The sequence below is a fragment of the Malurus melanocephalus genome, unplaced genomic scaffold (assembly GCF_030028575.1).
Source record: "Malurus melanocephalus ecotype Western Australia unplaced genomic scaffold, MMel_1.1 scaffold_208, whole genome shotgun sequence".
NCBI classification, from domain to species: Eukaryota; Metazoa; Chordata; class Aves; order Passeriformes; family Maluridae; genus Malurus; species Malurus melanocephalus.
The window spans coordinates 717,642-734,677 of NW_026623440.1; the positions used below are offsets into that span (position 1 = coordinate 717,642).

General features: G+C 43.6%; 1 protein-coding gene across 1 annotated transcript in view; it reads right to left on the bottom strand.

Annotated features, from left to right (window-relative positions):
* BCR (BCR activator of RhoGEF and GTPase) overlaps nucleotides 1-15,981 on the bottom strand; it is a 97,742-nt gene extending 81,761 nt beyond the window's left edge. The window contains exons 1-2 of the mRNA XM_057373862.1: nucleotides 15,714-15,981; nucleotides 13,825-15,373 (exon numbers count right to left, since the gene is read on the bottom strand). Coding sequence (XP_057229845.1) covers nucleotides 13,825-15,334 — 1,510 coding nt within the window. The 5' untranslated portion in view covers nucleotides 15,335-15,373; nucleotides 15,714-15,981. The remainder of the gene's footprint in view (nucleotides 1-13,824; nucleotides 15,374-15,713) is intronic.
* Between the last annotated feature and the right edge of the window lie 1,055 nt (nucleotides 15,982-17,036).

A 17,036-nucleotide genomic window follows, 5' to 3' on the forward strand; every position in this document is an offset into this window, starting at 1 on the left:
CAGGTTTCATTTGGAGCCATCTTCAAGGACATATTAAACGATGCAGTCAAATCCACTTAAATACCCAAGAGAGTATCAGAATAAACCTGTTAAAAGGATTATTCTACATACTGGCTGATTTCTACAACAGTTGCATTTGTTGCAAAAGCCCTTTAAACGAATACGAGCTAAGGAAATCACCTTGGGGCTGAGGCAGAGCACATAGCCCAGAACAAGAAACCAGCGATTTTAAAAAGGTTCCACAGAAGAGAACCAGATCCAGCTCTGCTGAGTTGCTCAAACTGCCTCAGATAGTAATCCTATTTCAGGAATATAGGGAGTGCTCTGGGCTCAATGAGTCAGCAGGGTGGGGTAGTTTTTTTCCATGTTTGTGGACTGATCGGGAACAGAAAAAGCAAAAGAAGCTGGAAGCAAGAAATGTAGCACCTGGCTGCTGCACAGGCAGGAATTCAGCGGAGTTAAGTCAGAAGAGTTCATTAATCTCTGCAGAGCCAGCAATCACAGGTAAAAATAGAAGTCTTATCTGGGAGTCATGTAAAGGTTCAAAATAAAACTGAACAGAGAAACTGTAAAGATGTTCCAAGGCTGTAAAACTATACGTATTTTATTCTGATGACTCTTGCCCTTTCCTTGTTCAAGACTGAGCTTTTTAAGCAAACCACACCATCTGACWGAAATCTTAATAGCACTATCAGGCCAGGACATGACATTTTATATTTCAAAGCAAACAAGTGTWAAAATGTCTAGGAATAACCTCTAAAACTCCACTTTCCCAAAAACACTCATCAGGGGAAAACATTCACATAGTTGTAAGATGTAATTCTACAGATGTCTCATTACAGTAATTACATCATAAARAAATGACATGAAATCTTAGCCCATGAACACACACACTCTGAGAAAGCAAACACAAGTYACTGAAGGAGGTCCACTCACTTCTAAAAGCTGTTCTGACCTGGAATCCATCCTATCCTCCTACCACAGGACTTATGACCTAAACAACCTTTTGGAAGAAGCTGGACTTTTTTAACTCTTAGTAAAAATGCATTGTATCTTCTTTTCCATTTTCTCCTGGTCAYAAGCAATCAATGTATTTGCTAATGYAATAATTAAAACCACAAAGTACTTACACAGGCAACTGGAAGGGGAGTCAGTCATACAGATATCAGGATGTCATCTGGTCTGTCTTGAAAATACTGACAGTAAATACACCTTTCCCCATTTCCAGTCCTAGCGTTCCACTTAGATTTATTCTACAAAACAATTTCAAATATCTGCAGGCCCTTARGCAGCTTTTACTCATTCACGCTCCCCCTGCAGCAGAAACAAAGCATCTGCCTAGGGAAGAGGTACTCTGCTCAAAGGACACCCCAAACCTCTTGGTGAAACTCCAGAGCAGATGGATAATCGTAAGTGAAATTGCTGAAGTTAAACTRTCTTCTTCTCACCATTAATGTTTGATTGTTATTTGAATTAAGAGTTGCAGGAGATGGGGGGTTTGAGTGTATATTGTCTTTTCTGGCATTATAGTCTGTTCCCAACACCACCCAGTCAGTTACTGCTCCACCAGCAACATTTGTGGGAGGACGGATTGCACCCATGGTTAGAGGGGTTTTTGTGTTTTGCTTGGCAGAGTTCTGCAATTTTTGTTTGACTGATTTTGGCTCAGAAAAAAACAAACAAAACCCCCCAAAATGCCACAGATAAATTCCCTGATCCAGTTCTCAGCATGAACCTAGAAATGAGCAGTTGCTGGCACAACTGACAGGGCAGCAGGTCACAGCATGAAGCTTTAGCACCAGAGACAATTTAAATCAAGACTTAGCCGCAAGGGGCATAATATGAAAATACTGGAAGACATACACAGATACATGGTGTAAGACAAGGCAGCCCTTGCTTCAAATTTTAAGCAAATAAACCAAAAAAGGAAGGAGTAGAAAATCCAGAAATGAATACATAAGCAGCAATCACAGCCCCAGGCAAACATAACCCAGATTCTGAACTTAATTACTTAGAGGGGAATCTGAATGAGTTAATACAAGCACAGAACTAAGGAGAAAAAAAGAAATAGTGGAAGCAAGCATATGAATTTTAGAAATCAGTGAAAAGGCAAGCCCTCCAGCAACAGAACTCAGGTTATTTCATTGTGTTTTTTTCTTTATGACAGTATTTTCCTTTAAAAGTTAAATACAAATGTAAACTAATCTCTAAACACATACCTATAGAGGAAATTTATCAATTTACTAACTGAAAGAAGAGTGATCCAGGAGAAATGCACCAAATTTTATTCCAGGAGCACCGAAATTCAGCTAAAACCCTGAGTTTCAACAACTCAAAAGACTGAGCTGCATATTTCCTCATTAAAACACTTGAAAATTTATTTATGCAAATCACTATATTAAGATAAAAGCTTGCTATAAACCTAAGGCTGTTTTGCTCTTTAAGTTCCCTTTTCACTCTTTACATGTGTTTGGAAAAAAACCTTGCAAATTACTCATTTCCTTACAAACTAAAAAAACTCAACCACAAAGCAACCAACCATTAAACACTATTAAAGAAGCCTATTTCAATGAGCATCAGCCCTGCATGGCAAATGTCTATTAATGGCAAAACCAGTTTTAGCATCAGAATGTTTCCTTAACCAGATGTTCGTTTAATTACTAGGAAAAATTCCTTACAAAGTTTAGGCAGAATTCCCTAAATYTGCTTGTACCTTTGCATCAGTGCATATTTGCACATACATTGAAACCACTCTGAAACACCTATATACAGCATTCAAATTAAAAATTCTCCCTCAGATTTTTCTTGTGCACACATTTACTCAGAACACATTTACATAACAGATGATCAAGTCTCCTTCCTTGCTTTAAGTGGAGATCCTGAGATTTCAAACCAGCTCTGGAATGAGGGACAGGAACTAACTGTAGGAAGATGTGTGACTTTTTATCTGCAGGAGAAATTTTACTCTGTGTATGTATCAAGCACAGAACAAAGCACAGCTTAGATCACATTAGTATGTATTTCAGTTTGAGCAGAGACCACAACAAATTATGTACAGGTCAGTGCTCAAGCCTGAATGAATTTGGGGTAGTCAAGGTCAGGACTAGGGCATACACTGAGCACACACACGACAGGTCAGTCCCATGGAACAGCCCAGGGTGTGACACAACCTCAGCCTCACACAACAGCYCAGCTGACAGGAAGGCACCTCTGCTGCTGTCTCAGATACTCGACAGACAGAACAGATATMTTTTTCTCTCCATGCATACCCCTACCTAACCAAAACTCATCTTGAGAGAGTCCTAGCTCAGAGGACTGGGCAAACTGGAAAAAATATACCTGACGTTTTTACGTAAACACCATTTTATCACTTTTTCAGGCYACTTTCCTCTTAAGACGGCAGATGCAGTGTGACTAAAAGAATTATTAAATAAAGTAAAAATGCTTTCCAAATTGCATTAGTGTTTCCATAGCACCTATCCAGGAGGCATGGCAGATGCATATGGACAGCTAACACAGTACTCCAAGAGGTACAAGAAACTTCAAAACAGAATTACAGTTTTGAACTGCCTGCCCAGCTTAGTTCTGAGCCAGCTCTCAGCTACATCAGTATTGCTACTGAATCAGAATAACCTGCATGCTTGTCAGTTTTAAAACATTTATAGCCTAAGCCTGTGAAGACCCTATCAGCTCTTTTGAAGTCAGAGATCAAGCCCAGACTTCAAAATCAAAGTATCTTGGGTTCAGGTAGTTATACAGAAACAAACAACTAGTGCTGTGGAGCTTCACTCACAGCAAAACAGTCACCAGCAATCCCCTGGCAGTAGCAAGACCTTGATCAAGCCTTTCCCGAGACAGTATTAGAGGTCTCAAGTGTTTGACTATGAAATAAAATCATAATCCAAGCAAAAAAAACAACCATATTCTTTAAGCTGYCTTGCTCCTTCCTTGCTACCTATTCCAAACGCATACCTTCTTTCCTGATATTTTTTCCTACTGAGAACACTGACCTTTTTACCAACACAGAAAAACTGGTAATAGCAAGTTGACTTCAGCTCTGTGACTGCATATTTCACTCAGTGCATACAGCAGTTGCAAAATCAATTTGTATTAGGAAGGGTCAAAGTGATGTGTAAATCTTATGTAAATATTTCCATACAAAGCAGTACGGTTTCTCAACAGCTACAAGAGAAAAGGCTTATGGGTTTGTGGAACTGCTCAGCTGTGCTCAGGAGGACCTTCAAGAAATTCAGCACGTCAGAGGAGGGGCCTCTCCAAAGCCTAAATGGGTGCAGTGACAGGTCTGCATTCTCTGTGCTGTGTGTTCAAACATCACTTAAGAATATAGGAGAGTGGAAAGTAATTGTCTTGACTGTGCCCTCATATAAATTCATAAGATATGAGACCTTCTGCTCTCACATGAAGCAGAACCCAGCCCTCATCTGAATGGCAAGAGCAGCAGACCATGTAAACAATCTCAACACTGCAATCAGCCCCTCATCCCTGTCATGCACTACAGATAAATTCAAGAAGGCAGTCAGGCCTGCAGCTCAATACACCACCTGAAACACCAAAGGAAAAMCAGGGAATTTTCCTGATCCCTATCATCAGAAAAGAGCATGGGGACCATCAGTCAGGTCTGCCAAGGGCCCTTCTGCCAGAAAAACCTGAACTGTCACGTAAGTGTAAGACAGCAAATGGTTTGGTCAGCAAATGCTGAGGTGAGCACACACTGCTCTTCTGGATACACTCCAGGAYTAAACACAATTGTCTTTGTCACACAGCAGCCCCCTCACCTGATCAGACACACGCTCATCATGAGTTCTGTTACAGCAGCATCTGCCTTCAGGCCCATTACAGTCACAGGTTTCAAGGGAAAGAGTGCAACAGCAGATCATGGAGAACCCAAAGGAGTTACAATATAGGATACTTCATTCCTATGGGTGAGTTCCTTAGGAAAGATGTCAATGGAAAAAAAGGCTGAACAAAAGATTCACCCAAACACTTATCCAGCTGACCATTAAGCCCACTGTACTGCTCAAATTAAGTGCACTGGCTTTCTGTCAGCTCTTGAGGCCTCTGAGACTTCACTTATGTGAACTGAGAGATGTTTGTTCCACCTTAGGAAGCCTTTGAGACAATACTCTGGATTTAACTAAAACATTCTCTTCCCAAAACCTATTTACCCCATATCAGGAGCCACAGATGATCAATACTAAGACTAGAGGAGTGATGTATGTCCCCTGGCTAAAGAGTGTATTTTCATCTGACACCTTGTCAGATTCTTTTTCCTCCTTGCAATTTAGATTTCACTTGTCAGCTTCCTAATAAAGAAAAACAAGAACAGTAAATCAAGGAATGGACTGCAAGATGTGCTGCTCCTCACTGCAGCCACTGATGTAATGCAGGATGCCCATCACCCACACAAGACACCTTTAATCACAGTTAAGCATTGGGTTTGGTATCTGCCACAATTAGGCTTAGGTGGGAGAACTGTAATAGAATTTTGCAACTGGACAGTCTCCTCTGGCTAATCCAGAAATGCAAATGAGTAATTGATACAGATGGCAAAGACAATTTATTCATCCAAATACCATAATTTCCTCAAAGACAGTTGTGTGAAAACACATTGCTGTGTTTTCTCAGAGTGATGTCAGTGATTTCATTCCTGTCAGACTGAGAGGTCCAATGACATCTCAGGAGAGTGTAAAGAGAAAGTGTCCTACCCAGCGAAGGGAACTCCCATACTTGTTCTACCTAAAAGGATTCAAACAAACGGGACAGTTTACACTAGAGGTGACAGGCAAACACACACAAGTTTTCAAACAGTGATCAACTCTTCTGAGCATTTTATATTGTGAAACTTTGTGTGCTAATGTCACTTCAAACCACTATAAAAAATTTCCGGAGCAGCTCTCGGTTAGCAGGAAGCAGAACGGAAGGCGAGGCAGTGAATTATGAAGTCAGGCAGCTGGACTAACGTCACAGAAACAAGTGTTCTGTGCCTTGGCTCACTCCAAACACATAATGTGAGCTCTTTTGGGAAGCCYTGAGCCCAGCCAGGGGCGTTCTCCCTGGGCAGTGATACCCTGAGATGTAACTGCACTGCAGCAAATCAGCGCTGTGTTGGGATGCGACACCKCCCCAGCGACAACAAACCAATCACATTCCCTTTCCAGCAGCGCACACACATTTGGAGCCTGATGCTCCAGGGAACAAGGTATTTTCCTTCACAACAGATTACTCTGGGAGGCTGCTGGCTCATTTCAAAAGAACACACAGATGTGACTGTAGGCAAGTGAGGGTTTTGTGGGGTTTTTTCAGACTGTCCTAAGAACAGCCTGCTCCAGCCACACCCATCTTGTGGGTTCAAAATGGGCACTCCTTCCCCAGCTCTGCAGCCAAGGGAGTACATAATTGCTGATAACAGAAGAAAGAAGGTAAATACCCCAGCAGAGAAGTGGTTGCATTTCAGTGTGGAGTYTAGAATATTCTGTCGTTTTTAAGAACCACACAGTGAGCCAAGGCTGCACAGTGCACTTTCCCACACATCAAGGAGAGGAGCTGCAGTCCAAGCACACACTATTAAATAACTCCTCCTGTCAGGACTGCCTGCTTAGATTTCAGACAATACTGTGTGATCCACAGCAGCCTGCTACAGTTGCTACTGTGCTGCTGTCACAGACCAATCTGCAAATAATTTGGGGCTTTTGGATACTTCAGAACTTGTGCCGAAGCTCCTGAAAAGGATGGCTTTTGAGGGTTTAAAAAAATATATTATTTTAAAAGAAGGAAGGTTGTGGTGGATCAAGTCTCCTCAAAAAGAATCCTTATCCTCCACAAAATAAATAATCATTTTAAAAAACCTCACCCCACACAGTAGTAACACAGATTGGTGAAATGACTGCAAATAAAAAATAACAGAAGRTAACAACTATGCACAAGGCCTGTAATGCCAAAAGGCACAATTCAATTGTATAAACCARCACACTGAACTCTACCAATCCACTCTTCCCACAGGGCAGTCCTWCTGGATTCTCACACAAACTCCCCTCCTGTATCCATGTAGCCATGAGCAGCTAACTTGACTCCAGCTGCCACAGTTGGGCAGAGCGTTCTCTAAAGCAGACTCCAATTACATTTGCAATAATGTGATTACTACATGAGCAATAACCTGGTTAAGAAAGAGTCTGAGAGACACAATTTTGGCAGTTAGGAAGAAGACAAAAGGGAGACATGCTTTGTTGTTTTAGTAACAGATTTGCAAATTGCAGCCAGATTTTGTGACAGAAATACACCACACTGTCCTACACAGGACAATTTTACTGTTTAAAACACACACAGTACAATCTGAAAGAARTTCAGAAAAGTTACAGATTTGTAAAACTCAGCAGTAAGACAGACTGACATTCAAGGATTTACTTACAGTTTATGGCTACTTTCACAGCACTTGTAATTTAAAGATATGATCAGGAAAGCAATCCACTTTRTCATCAGTGAGCCAAAACCTGCTTTGTAACTCAAGACACTGAAATWGTTGTTTTGGAAGTACTTCATTCACGTCCAGCTTACCCAAACTAATCTATGCCAGCATTTCTCTAGTCCCTTGCAGTCTACCTCTCCATCTATCTGCCATCCAATGTGGACCAGAGCACCATGTCTGTTCCAGCAAAAGATTACTAAAGCAAATGATATTTCACCAAGGGAAGAACAGGATCAGGCCCTTATTATTCTCTCCATGCTTATCTGACTGAGCAGAACAAATCAAAGAGGAGACAGTAAAAAAAAAAACAACAAACTGCTGGTGTTGGTTTCTCTGGAGAAAAGCAAGCTCCAGATAAGCTGTGCCTCCAATCAACACTCTGATTTTCATGACCAGCAACATGCTTCCCTATGGTAATTGAAATGGAACAATTCTCCAACAGCTTGCCAAGTCTCACCTCATTAACCTTTATAGACTGACCTCCAAAATTCCTTGAAGCTGAAACACAGATCCTCCTTGCCTCTGCATGATAACTGTTTMCCCCCAAGAGGTTGGGGAGCAAGGGTGGGCATTAGAGACCAAACTAGAACACGCTAGAACTGGAAGAACTGTTTCCAGGCTACTGCTGGGGGCCAAACCTTTACCGGCTTAGGCCTCCTTTGTTGGCCCATCTCTCAGACAGCCTGCAAAGCCAAATTTGGATTACAAATCACACTCCCCRCCCACAACACTTCTTTTAAGAGTCAGTATCATTAGCTCTAGTGTGCTGCCCAGTAGTCAAAAATAAGCATTTCCTAACCCACACTTGAAGGTTTTGCAAATTTTCTAATTAAACCTTATTCTTGTTTCATCCCAAATCTGTTACTCAGGATGCCCCCTTTGCCATTCCAGTCATCTCATTTTATTACTTTTGCTCAGGTGAAACTTTGTGGTGGCAATGAAAAGCAAGCTGTTAATGAAGGAGTGAGTGAAGATCGTATTCAGCATTTTATCCAAATATCCAAACAAGAGGTATTAGACAAATGGAAGCACTTAGGAAAGATGGTAGAGCAATTAGTTTCACAAATTAGTAAGCTCCTAGCTTTCTTTTTCTCAGCATTAGCTTGAGATAGCACAGCTACAAGAATSAAGAGTATAATGTTCCAGTTTTGCACCCTGCAAGTCTGTACATGGGGTCATGTATATTTACACTAAATAATAAAAATCTTCAAGGTTAAAAGCACACTCATGCAACAGCTTTGCTGGAGAAAACACAGGAGACCAAAGCACTTCATTCACCTATAATTCACTGCTTYAAAGTCCTTCACCTGCATACACAAGTAAATCACTTCATAAGCCACTGCAAAGCTTTAGGGCTGTAGCTGGAATAAGCTKGGTCCAACTGTTTTGGTATACACACAGCATTCCAGTCTGTACCCATCACACTATGGATGCTGTATGGATATCCCTGTGGCTCTGGGGCTGCTTGGTCCCACCTGAGTKCCTCCACCACTCCCAAACTTTAAGCTTGCAATGGTAATGCATTTCACCTGCACTCAAGCCCTCTAGCAGCAGTGGCAGCTGCACAAAGTGAGCTCATCTCTATTGCCAGAGAGACCACTTTGAACTCTTGGTAACTGTGCAGGAAGGACAAGCAGCTTTGTGACCCACTACGCGCAGAATTCATAGTTCTCTGTCTAACACCACAAGAAGTCAGTGCCACTTTGATCTCTCCATCATGGAGCACAAAAATGAGCTTCACCCAAGCAGATGAGGTGACACCAGCAGTCTCCAGGGCTCCTCAGTACCAGGCAACTACTATGTGGGTTGGTTTAAACTCCCATTTCAAAGGCAGGTGCTTTGTGACTGCAAAAGTACCTGATCTAGTGTGAACCTAAGAAAAGAAAAAATAGAATCTATCTCCATGCCATTACTTCTGGCAGGCCTGAGGTAAACATCAGCAACTGTTCAAGAAGAAGGAACAAAACAAACACTTCAGAGTCCTCTACAGTCACTGGGGACATAAAGCAGCTCCCTAGATTCCATTAAACTCTGAGGAAGGGAAAGAGACATCTGGAAAAGAAAAAGAGGAAGCTCTTCACTCCCCCAGACTAAGAAGAGGGGAGTGGTAGTACAAGCATCCTGATAATCTCAAAAGCCACTAAATCACTGAAAAGCAAGGCAGGGTGGGGGGTTGCATTTAAACAGCATCTTGGCATCAGTGCTCCTAGGAAATCACTGACCAGCACAGGAAAGAATTAAAACATGTTTAAAAAATAATAGCAAAATGAACTGAGCAAGTGTCAGAGAAAATTTAAAGYGCGTTATTGATCCAAAGTAAGTCACAGATGGAAAGCAGGACCTGTGGCTAGCAGTCCTTAAAATTAACAMGCAATCTGCATATTACAAAAGTTCCTATGTTTCATCTCTTCAGAAGGAAGAATCTCTACACAGTTGAATGATCAGCTCACCTCACCTGCTCAAAGAAAAGTTGTGCTTCTGAATAGCAACAGGACTAGCATGTTGCCTCAGGAGTCCGCAAAATCCTGCAAAGCACTTTTCCAATTACATCTTGAAACTAAAATTCACAGAATACAACAGTGGGTGGAAGAAGTGCAGAATTAAGAAACTTGTCTAAGATCTCAAAAGATGCAAATAACTCAGGAAGCAAACCCTTGCAGAAAGTGGTACAGAACAAGGTCCCTCCATGATGACACACGACATGCTTTCTTGATTTATAAATAAGTGGTATCTAGATTTGCCTTAACAGCAGAAAATTCAGAAACTTGCCTACCTGGTCAGTCATTTAAGGCACACAAAAAACTGAAGACCTACAGCTCTGGGTAAATAGGAGTTTTAAAATGGCCTTTTGTTGATATAACAGGAATTGTGATCTTTGCAGTTCACATGCATAAATTTCATTGCTCTTTTCCCTCTCTACATTAAGCTCACTAAAAATATAGAGAACRTTCCATGCTCTCCAGAAAGGGACATTCAGAACTCCCACGTTTCGTAGAGGTTAAAATAAGTAAAATTTCACTCCAATGGAATTAAATGACACATATTCCCAAACTGACCTCATCTCGAGCCCTGTGGTGGTTCATGCTGGCTCCTAGAGAAGGAGCCTGGCACGACTCTCTCAGAGCACCACTAAGTCTTCTCACGTGAACAGAAGTTACTCCTGGGGCACCTTGAAGGAAGCAGCTGTGCAGGTAAATATTATTTACACAGACTCCAGATAGTTTCCATGTTATTAKGCAGATAGATAAAATCATTTCACACACCGAGCTGAGAGAGTATGCATTGATTTTATGCAGCAAGCTCTAAAGACAAGCAACAGCTCCAAGTGGGCTCCTTCATTAACAAACTGCTGCTAGTTAAAAAACTGTCCCAGCTGAGGCCATTGCAAGGTCTCATCACTCCATAACAGCACTGTGCTACTTTGCCCTTGACCATAAGGAGAAATGCACGAGTGGCTTTTCTCATGTCTAWTTCTGCAATTAATRTTTAACAGAAGACAGAATTTAAAAMATTTTGTTCTTCTTTCACAATCATAGTAAAGATATTCAAGCTTAATGCAAAGTTGAGATGTGATTTTTTTTTTCTATTCCCACTACAGGAAACTAGTGATACATAATTAATCCTAATATAAATATCTTTGCCCAGGCTCCATTAAGTACATTTAATAGAAAGTACAGCTATTACCAAATCTCAACCCCGAAGCTCTCATGTTGCTCCTTGGAAAAAACTGAAAGCTTACTACACCTTAGTCTGCTTTAGGGTTTTTGATAATCCATCTCCATCCAAAAACCCAGATTCAAATTTTGGCTCAGACTCCACTGACTTGAGAGTGACATCCTTTTTTGTAATACAAAATCAGGAAAACATCACTTAACTGTGAACTCATGAAATAATTTGGGCAGAACAGCATGTGTCTGCTGGCCAAGCTCAAGGTGCAGTGGGACAGATCCAGATGGAAATTTCACATTGCACCTGCCCACAGCACACTCAGCATTATTATGGGAAGAGCCATCAAAGGCAAAGCCAGAAAACACACAACAATCTGAATACAACGGAAGTCAAATACTATTGAACAAACTCCACTTGATGCTAATTAACATTTAGGCTGGCCAGAACCTACTGTGATTCAAATTTGCACTCTGTTCAAGCAAAACTTTAGGGAAGYCTGGCAGAACTAGTGGTGCTGGAAAATCTCTCTGGATCTGTGAACGGCTTTGGCATCACATGGTCATGAAGAACAGTCGGCAGCGGAGCGGGGTAGTGGGGAATGGGAGCCAGCCAGCTAATCACACAGTGCTCTCTCGTGCCTTTTGTTTGTTTTATGAAAATAAGGTTCTGCCAATTGGTTTCAGATCAAAATTCATCCTAATCAGGAAAGAAAGAAAATTCATATAAAATGATGCTCAGTAGGAATTAATCAGAAACACAGTCCTCTGAAGGCATAAGCCTTTTGGGTTAAGTAAAAAGTTGCCACCAGCTAATGTGCAAGACAGTACTGATTAGCCATCTGGTGAAAGTTCCTGCTAAGCTTGCCATGTCACCCCCTATGCTGAGGAAAGCAGAAGGTGGATCAGTTACATTCTGTCCTTGCCTGAAATGTGTGGTCATCCTTAGGAACAAGACACAAAGCTTTCCAGTACATCTAGGAATTTTAAGTGTTCTGACTCTTCAGCTGCCTCTTTTTCTTAATTGCTGCATCCCAGCTAAATTATTTAAAATAAAAATTATCTATTGCCTCTTTGAAAACTGAATTTATCCTCAAGCTTTATCAACCTTTGTTATTTTTACCCCTTTGTTTCCTTCTGCAAAAACTGAAACTGCCAGGAGGCTTCCCAGTCATCTAAAGAGCATCAGTAAACAAGAGCAGAGACAGATGGCTGAGCTCAGTTCAAATGAACACAAGACTCAGCCTCTCCCCTAAAACCCAGCAAGAATGCAGCAGTCCCAGAGAGAAAACAGGGGTGTACATCCAATCTGATAAGGGAGAAGGCACGGTGAGGAGGTGCAGAGCTTCCATGCACACTGAGTAGCCACTACAACCATCCACCTTCCAATAATACAATGGGATGAGAGGAGGGCAGCAGGGCACAGAAGAGTTCTCCCTCCATTGTTGCTCCCAAAAGTATTGCTGACAAAAACAATCAGCAGGGAAAGTMAAACCAGGCATCTCCTTTCAGAAAAATTACTCTTCTGAGAATTTATAGAGCAAACTCACACAACCTGAGAAAGTGACATCTCTTACAGGCCTCTCAATTCATCCACTACTACAGGAATTTGGTCTCATTAGCAAATAACATGTTAACCCCTTATTAAAATGAGAGATTCAGAGACAAAGAAAACCCATGAGAGAACTCACAGATTTATAATTAAAGAAGTCTGTCAAAACAAACATTATTTTTTTTTCATTCCTGGATTTGATTTTCATTTAATGCATAGGAGACTACTGTTCCTAGCATAGGATACTATTTACATTACATGCCTTGTCTTGCTAAATAGATTCAGACATCCACATATATTTAAAAAATCCAYCTAAATTAACATCATTCCTTATATGCCTCTTCCACCTATAAACTCACTGTGATTCCACAGACACACCTGCATGCCTGAATGACTTACATAAGAACGGGTTCAAACATTACCCATTCTTCCCCAAATAAAAAGTTTTATTCTGCTGAAATTTAGTTAACATCTTTCCCTCGGGGCTTTCTGATATTCCAAGTTCTTCCTTCRCTCAGAGATAGCAGAACGCTCCAAGAACAGGGTTGCACAATCATCATCTCCAATCAGCTCTAAYTGAAGACTGACACGAGACAGAACGAGAAACTAGCACTGCAATTAATACAGACAGGAAAAAACAAGATTGTGGGAGCAKCATCATTATCAGTAAAGCTCTGGCAAAACCCTCAGGTTGTAGCTTGTGGGYACATTACCACCACCTCTGAGGTTGAGTCTACTTACTTCATAATGCACGAATAAAAGTGAGGGAATGACCTGGTGATGAATTCACCACAGACGGTGAATACCTGGTGAAATTCTGGCCCCTTTTTACCTCTGTGTTCACACTGAAACTTTTAAGAACTGATTAACATGGGACTCCATTGATCCTCTCAAGAGAGGCCTGAATCAACCCTTCTGGGAATCCAGACTKAATTCCTAAAATGCAGTCTGACGTATACTTCTGTAGGATCTTCCTAAAACAGCAGAATTACAAATTAAACACAGACTTCTCACATGAAACACTAGCCCCCTCACAGTGATTCACCCAGGGTCTCTCATTCATTTCCACAATGCCCTTCCCTGCTCTATACATTTAAAAGACTAAGCAAAAAGCTGGTACACACCTGCATCCCCATGGAAACAGCTGTCCTGGTGACATCTCCCAGAGGGTAAATCTCCATCACTTGGCCAGATCTGTCCCGTTTTTCGTACGCCCACAATAGTAGCCTCAGACACGATGACCTGCTGCTGCCGGTGCCGTTTTTGAGACTGAGGGGTTGGTGGGCTGCTGCTGTCAAAGGACTGCTGAGAGTTCTGGGAGGGGGAACGGCTTTTATCCCGATACATGCGGTAAGTGGTGGGGCTGGGGGAGACATGGCTGGACTGTCCTGAGGAGAARTCTTCCTCACTGGAGGTAAGGTTCTCATTAGAGCTACAATCAGGAGTATATCCTCCCCCAATATCTTCAAAACTCCTAGGGGAGTAAGATCTCCTGGGCCACGTGAGATGTTTTTCCTGGTCAGCTGAGCCCTGATTCCGCAGAATAGGTCCTTTTCCTTCTCCTTCCCCCATCATTCCACCAACATAGATACTCTGGTACGGCTGAAAGTCCATGGGCTGCCAAGGTGAGCGGCTGCTGCCATTGGCATTAATCAGGTTGTCTTTAAGAAACTTGGCGTTCAGTTCAGCATCCTCATATTCTGCATCATAGCCAAAGCTGCTCTCCGAGGACCTTCCCCTATATGTAGGCCTCTGGAACTCACCAAAGCTGGGTACCATGTTAGAAGGGAGGGAGTGCAAAGACTTTTTGCGTTCCATTTGCATGGCTTGGCTACCAAGGGAGCTTATYTTATCAGAAACATCTTTATCATTGACCTTTACTAAACCCTTCTCATGATGATACTCCATGTTCACATAAAAGGGCTTTTCAACAATGTCCTTGTTATCTCCAGAAGAATGCGAATTAACCTTCTTCATTCTCTCAAAATTGGACCTCAGGGCTGCCACACTGGTGCTGTTCCCTCTCTCCTTAGGTTCAAAAGATCCCTCCTTCTCAGCAGATCCCACTAGCCTGCGAGTGGAAGCCGATCTGTGTTTTGAAGGAGAGCCATCTGCATCACAGCGATTCTCCGYATCTTCTACAACTCTCTTCAGTTTCTCCTCACCATAGTACTTACACCTGTCCTGCTCTCCTTCTCCATGATGGGGGCTGTCCAAAGGTGACAGGTCTGATCCATCACTCTGGGTAGACAGCTTTCGCATAGAGGGTATCCTGGGTTTGAACTTTTCCTCCCCATGCTGTGACTTGCTTTTTTCATATTCTTCTTGGTCAGCAGACTGGTGATGATGCAGGTCCTGGATCTGCTGCTCTGCACCCCCTTCAGGCAACTGAGAAACACGTTTAAAACCCCATCTCTGTCTATCATAGCTTTTTTTCTCTTTTGCCAGAAGAGTCTGCAGGTAAATCATGCGGAACCTCTCCTTGTTAACCTCCATCTCCAGTCTCCGGATAGAGGCTTTGCACATCTCCAGTTCCTGTTCAATGTCTCCCACAGATTTCAGCTCCATCTTAGGAGGCTCAGAGTCTGCAAATTGTGCTTTCCAAGCCTCTACAAACCCCACAGGGTCCACCATTTTGCATACGGGAGTTAAGTGGAGAATACGAGAAGGAGGCTGGAGAGAGAGAGGTGGAAAGAAAAAACCAACCGGATCTCACATGTAGAAGCAGAAACAGCTCGGGCAGGGTCAACTCAGCGCGTCTCTTTCGCGGTCCATGCAGGGCACTGGGAGGCAGGCAGCAATCCTCCCTCGCAATCCTCTCCACTCCCCGTCTCCCTCTGCTCTTGCCGGCCCCAGCCCCGCTCACACTCGCTACTCTGTCCCCGGCATGACTGATCGTTTGCTGGCGAACAACAATGCTCCCACCCCGGCGATCCCCGAGCACTTCAAAGCGCGTGGACAAAGGAGCGGGCTCGGGGCGGGGGAGGGAAGGTAAATATCGCCCCCCACCCACCTCCTGTCGCCGCCGTCCTGGGCACGGTCCTCAGCGCGGCCACGCTCCAGAGCCCTCCGCTCCGCGCTGCCTCGCCAGCCCCCGTGTTGTGCTTTCCCTTTCTCTCTCCTCCTCTCCCCTGCCCCTTTCCCTGTCTCCTCCTCCCGGCTATTGTGCTCGCTCGGGGCGCACACGCTCCCCGCGCGGGGCGGCGATGCGGCGGCGCGTCCCGGCCGAGCTCCGCCGCTACCCGGCGGTGTCCGAGCGCCCCGCGGCCCCGCGGGAGCTCCCCCGGCGGCGCGGCACCCGCTGCCCGCGCTGGCCCATCGCGGCCCGGCTCCGGCGGCGCTGCGGAAGGGGAGGGGAGGGAAGGACCCGGCGCAGGCACTGACACGGCGCTGGGGCCTCTTAAAGGGGCAGCCGAGCCGGCCGGGCCGGGGGATCCCGCGAGGCTGGGGCGGCAGCGCCTTCCCCACGGCTGCMCGGGAGACAAAGGCAAAGTCGGGAGCGGTTCCGCCCGCTCGCACTTGCAGCCACAGGCCTGGGCATCATCACACCATACAGACATGACCATAGCTACGCCGGGGTGAGAATATGCCATGCACACAGCCCTGTGTGCATAGGGAGGTACCCATTCCCGTCCATACAGCCATGCCCTCATATATTATGTATAAACACCAGCACGTCTCTTTGCTCTCTCTTGTGTTCACAGCAAGGCTCTCCCCCCAGGCACTGATACAGCTCACCTTCAAAGGTCACGTTTTCCCCCACTCATGTAAGCAGTGGTTGGTAGCAGGCTTGTCATTCCCTCAAGCCTACCTTCCTTGCCAGTAAATGACAAGCTGGATTTCTGAGATAGGCAACTTGTACTCCAAAATAACTCTGATACTGACAATAAAGGCTGCTTTATATGGGCATTAGTCTCATTTGTGTCCTATATATTATCTTAGCCCAAATAATTCAGTCCCACACCTCAGCTCTAGGTGAAGGGTGGCAAATGATTTAAACAGAATTATAGCTGCTGGGTATTACTCCTTCTGAAATCACAGTGCATGATCTTGCTTAAGCCCTGTGTCCTTTTCGTGTATTAATTCAACCTCTGAAAAGAGTGATATGTACACCTGATATCCCCTCAAACATGCCTCTTAATGTCTGCGGTGAAGGATCTCTTTTCTGGTACACGTTGCTAGAAAGGAGAGTGGGATACAGCTCTGATAAAAAAACTTTAAATCCCATAAGAATGAAAAGCACAACTCCACAGGAGCAGCTCTCTTACCTCTGAGATATGTACTATTTCAAAATCCATTAAACAGTTTTTGTCTTCATGCTTTTTTATATGCCAGT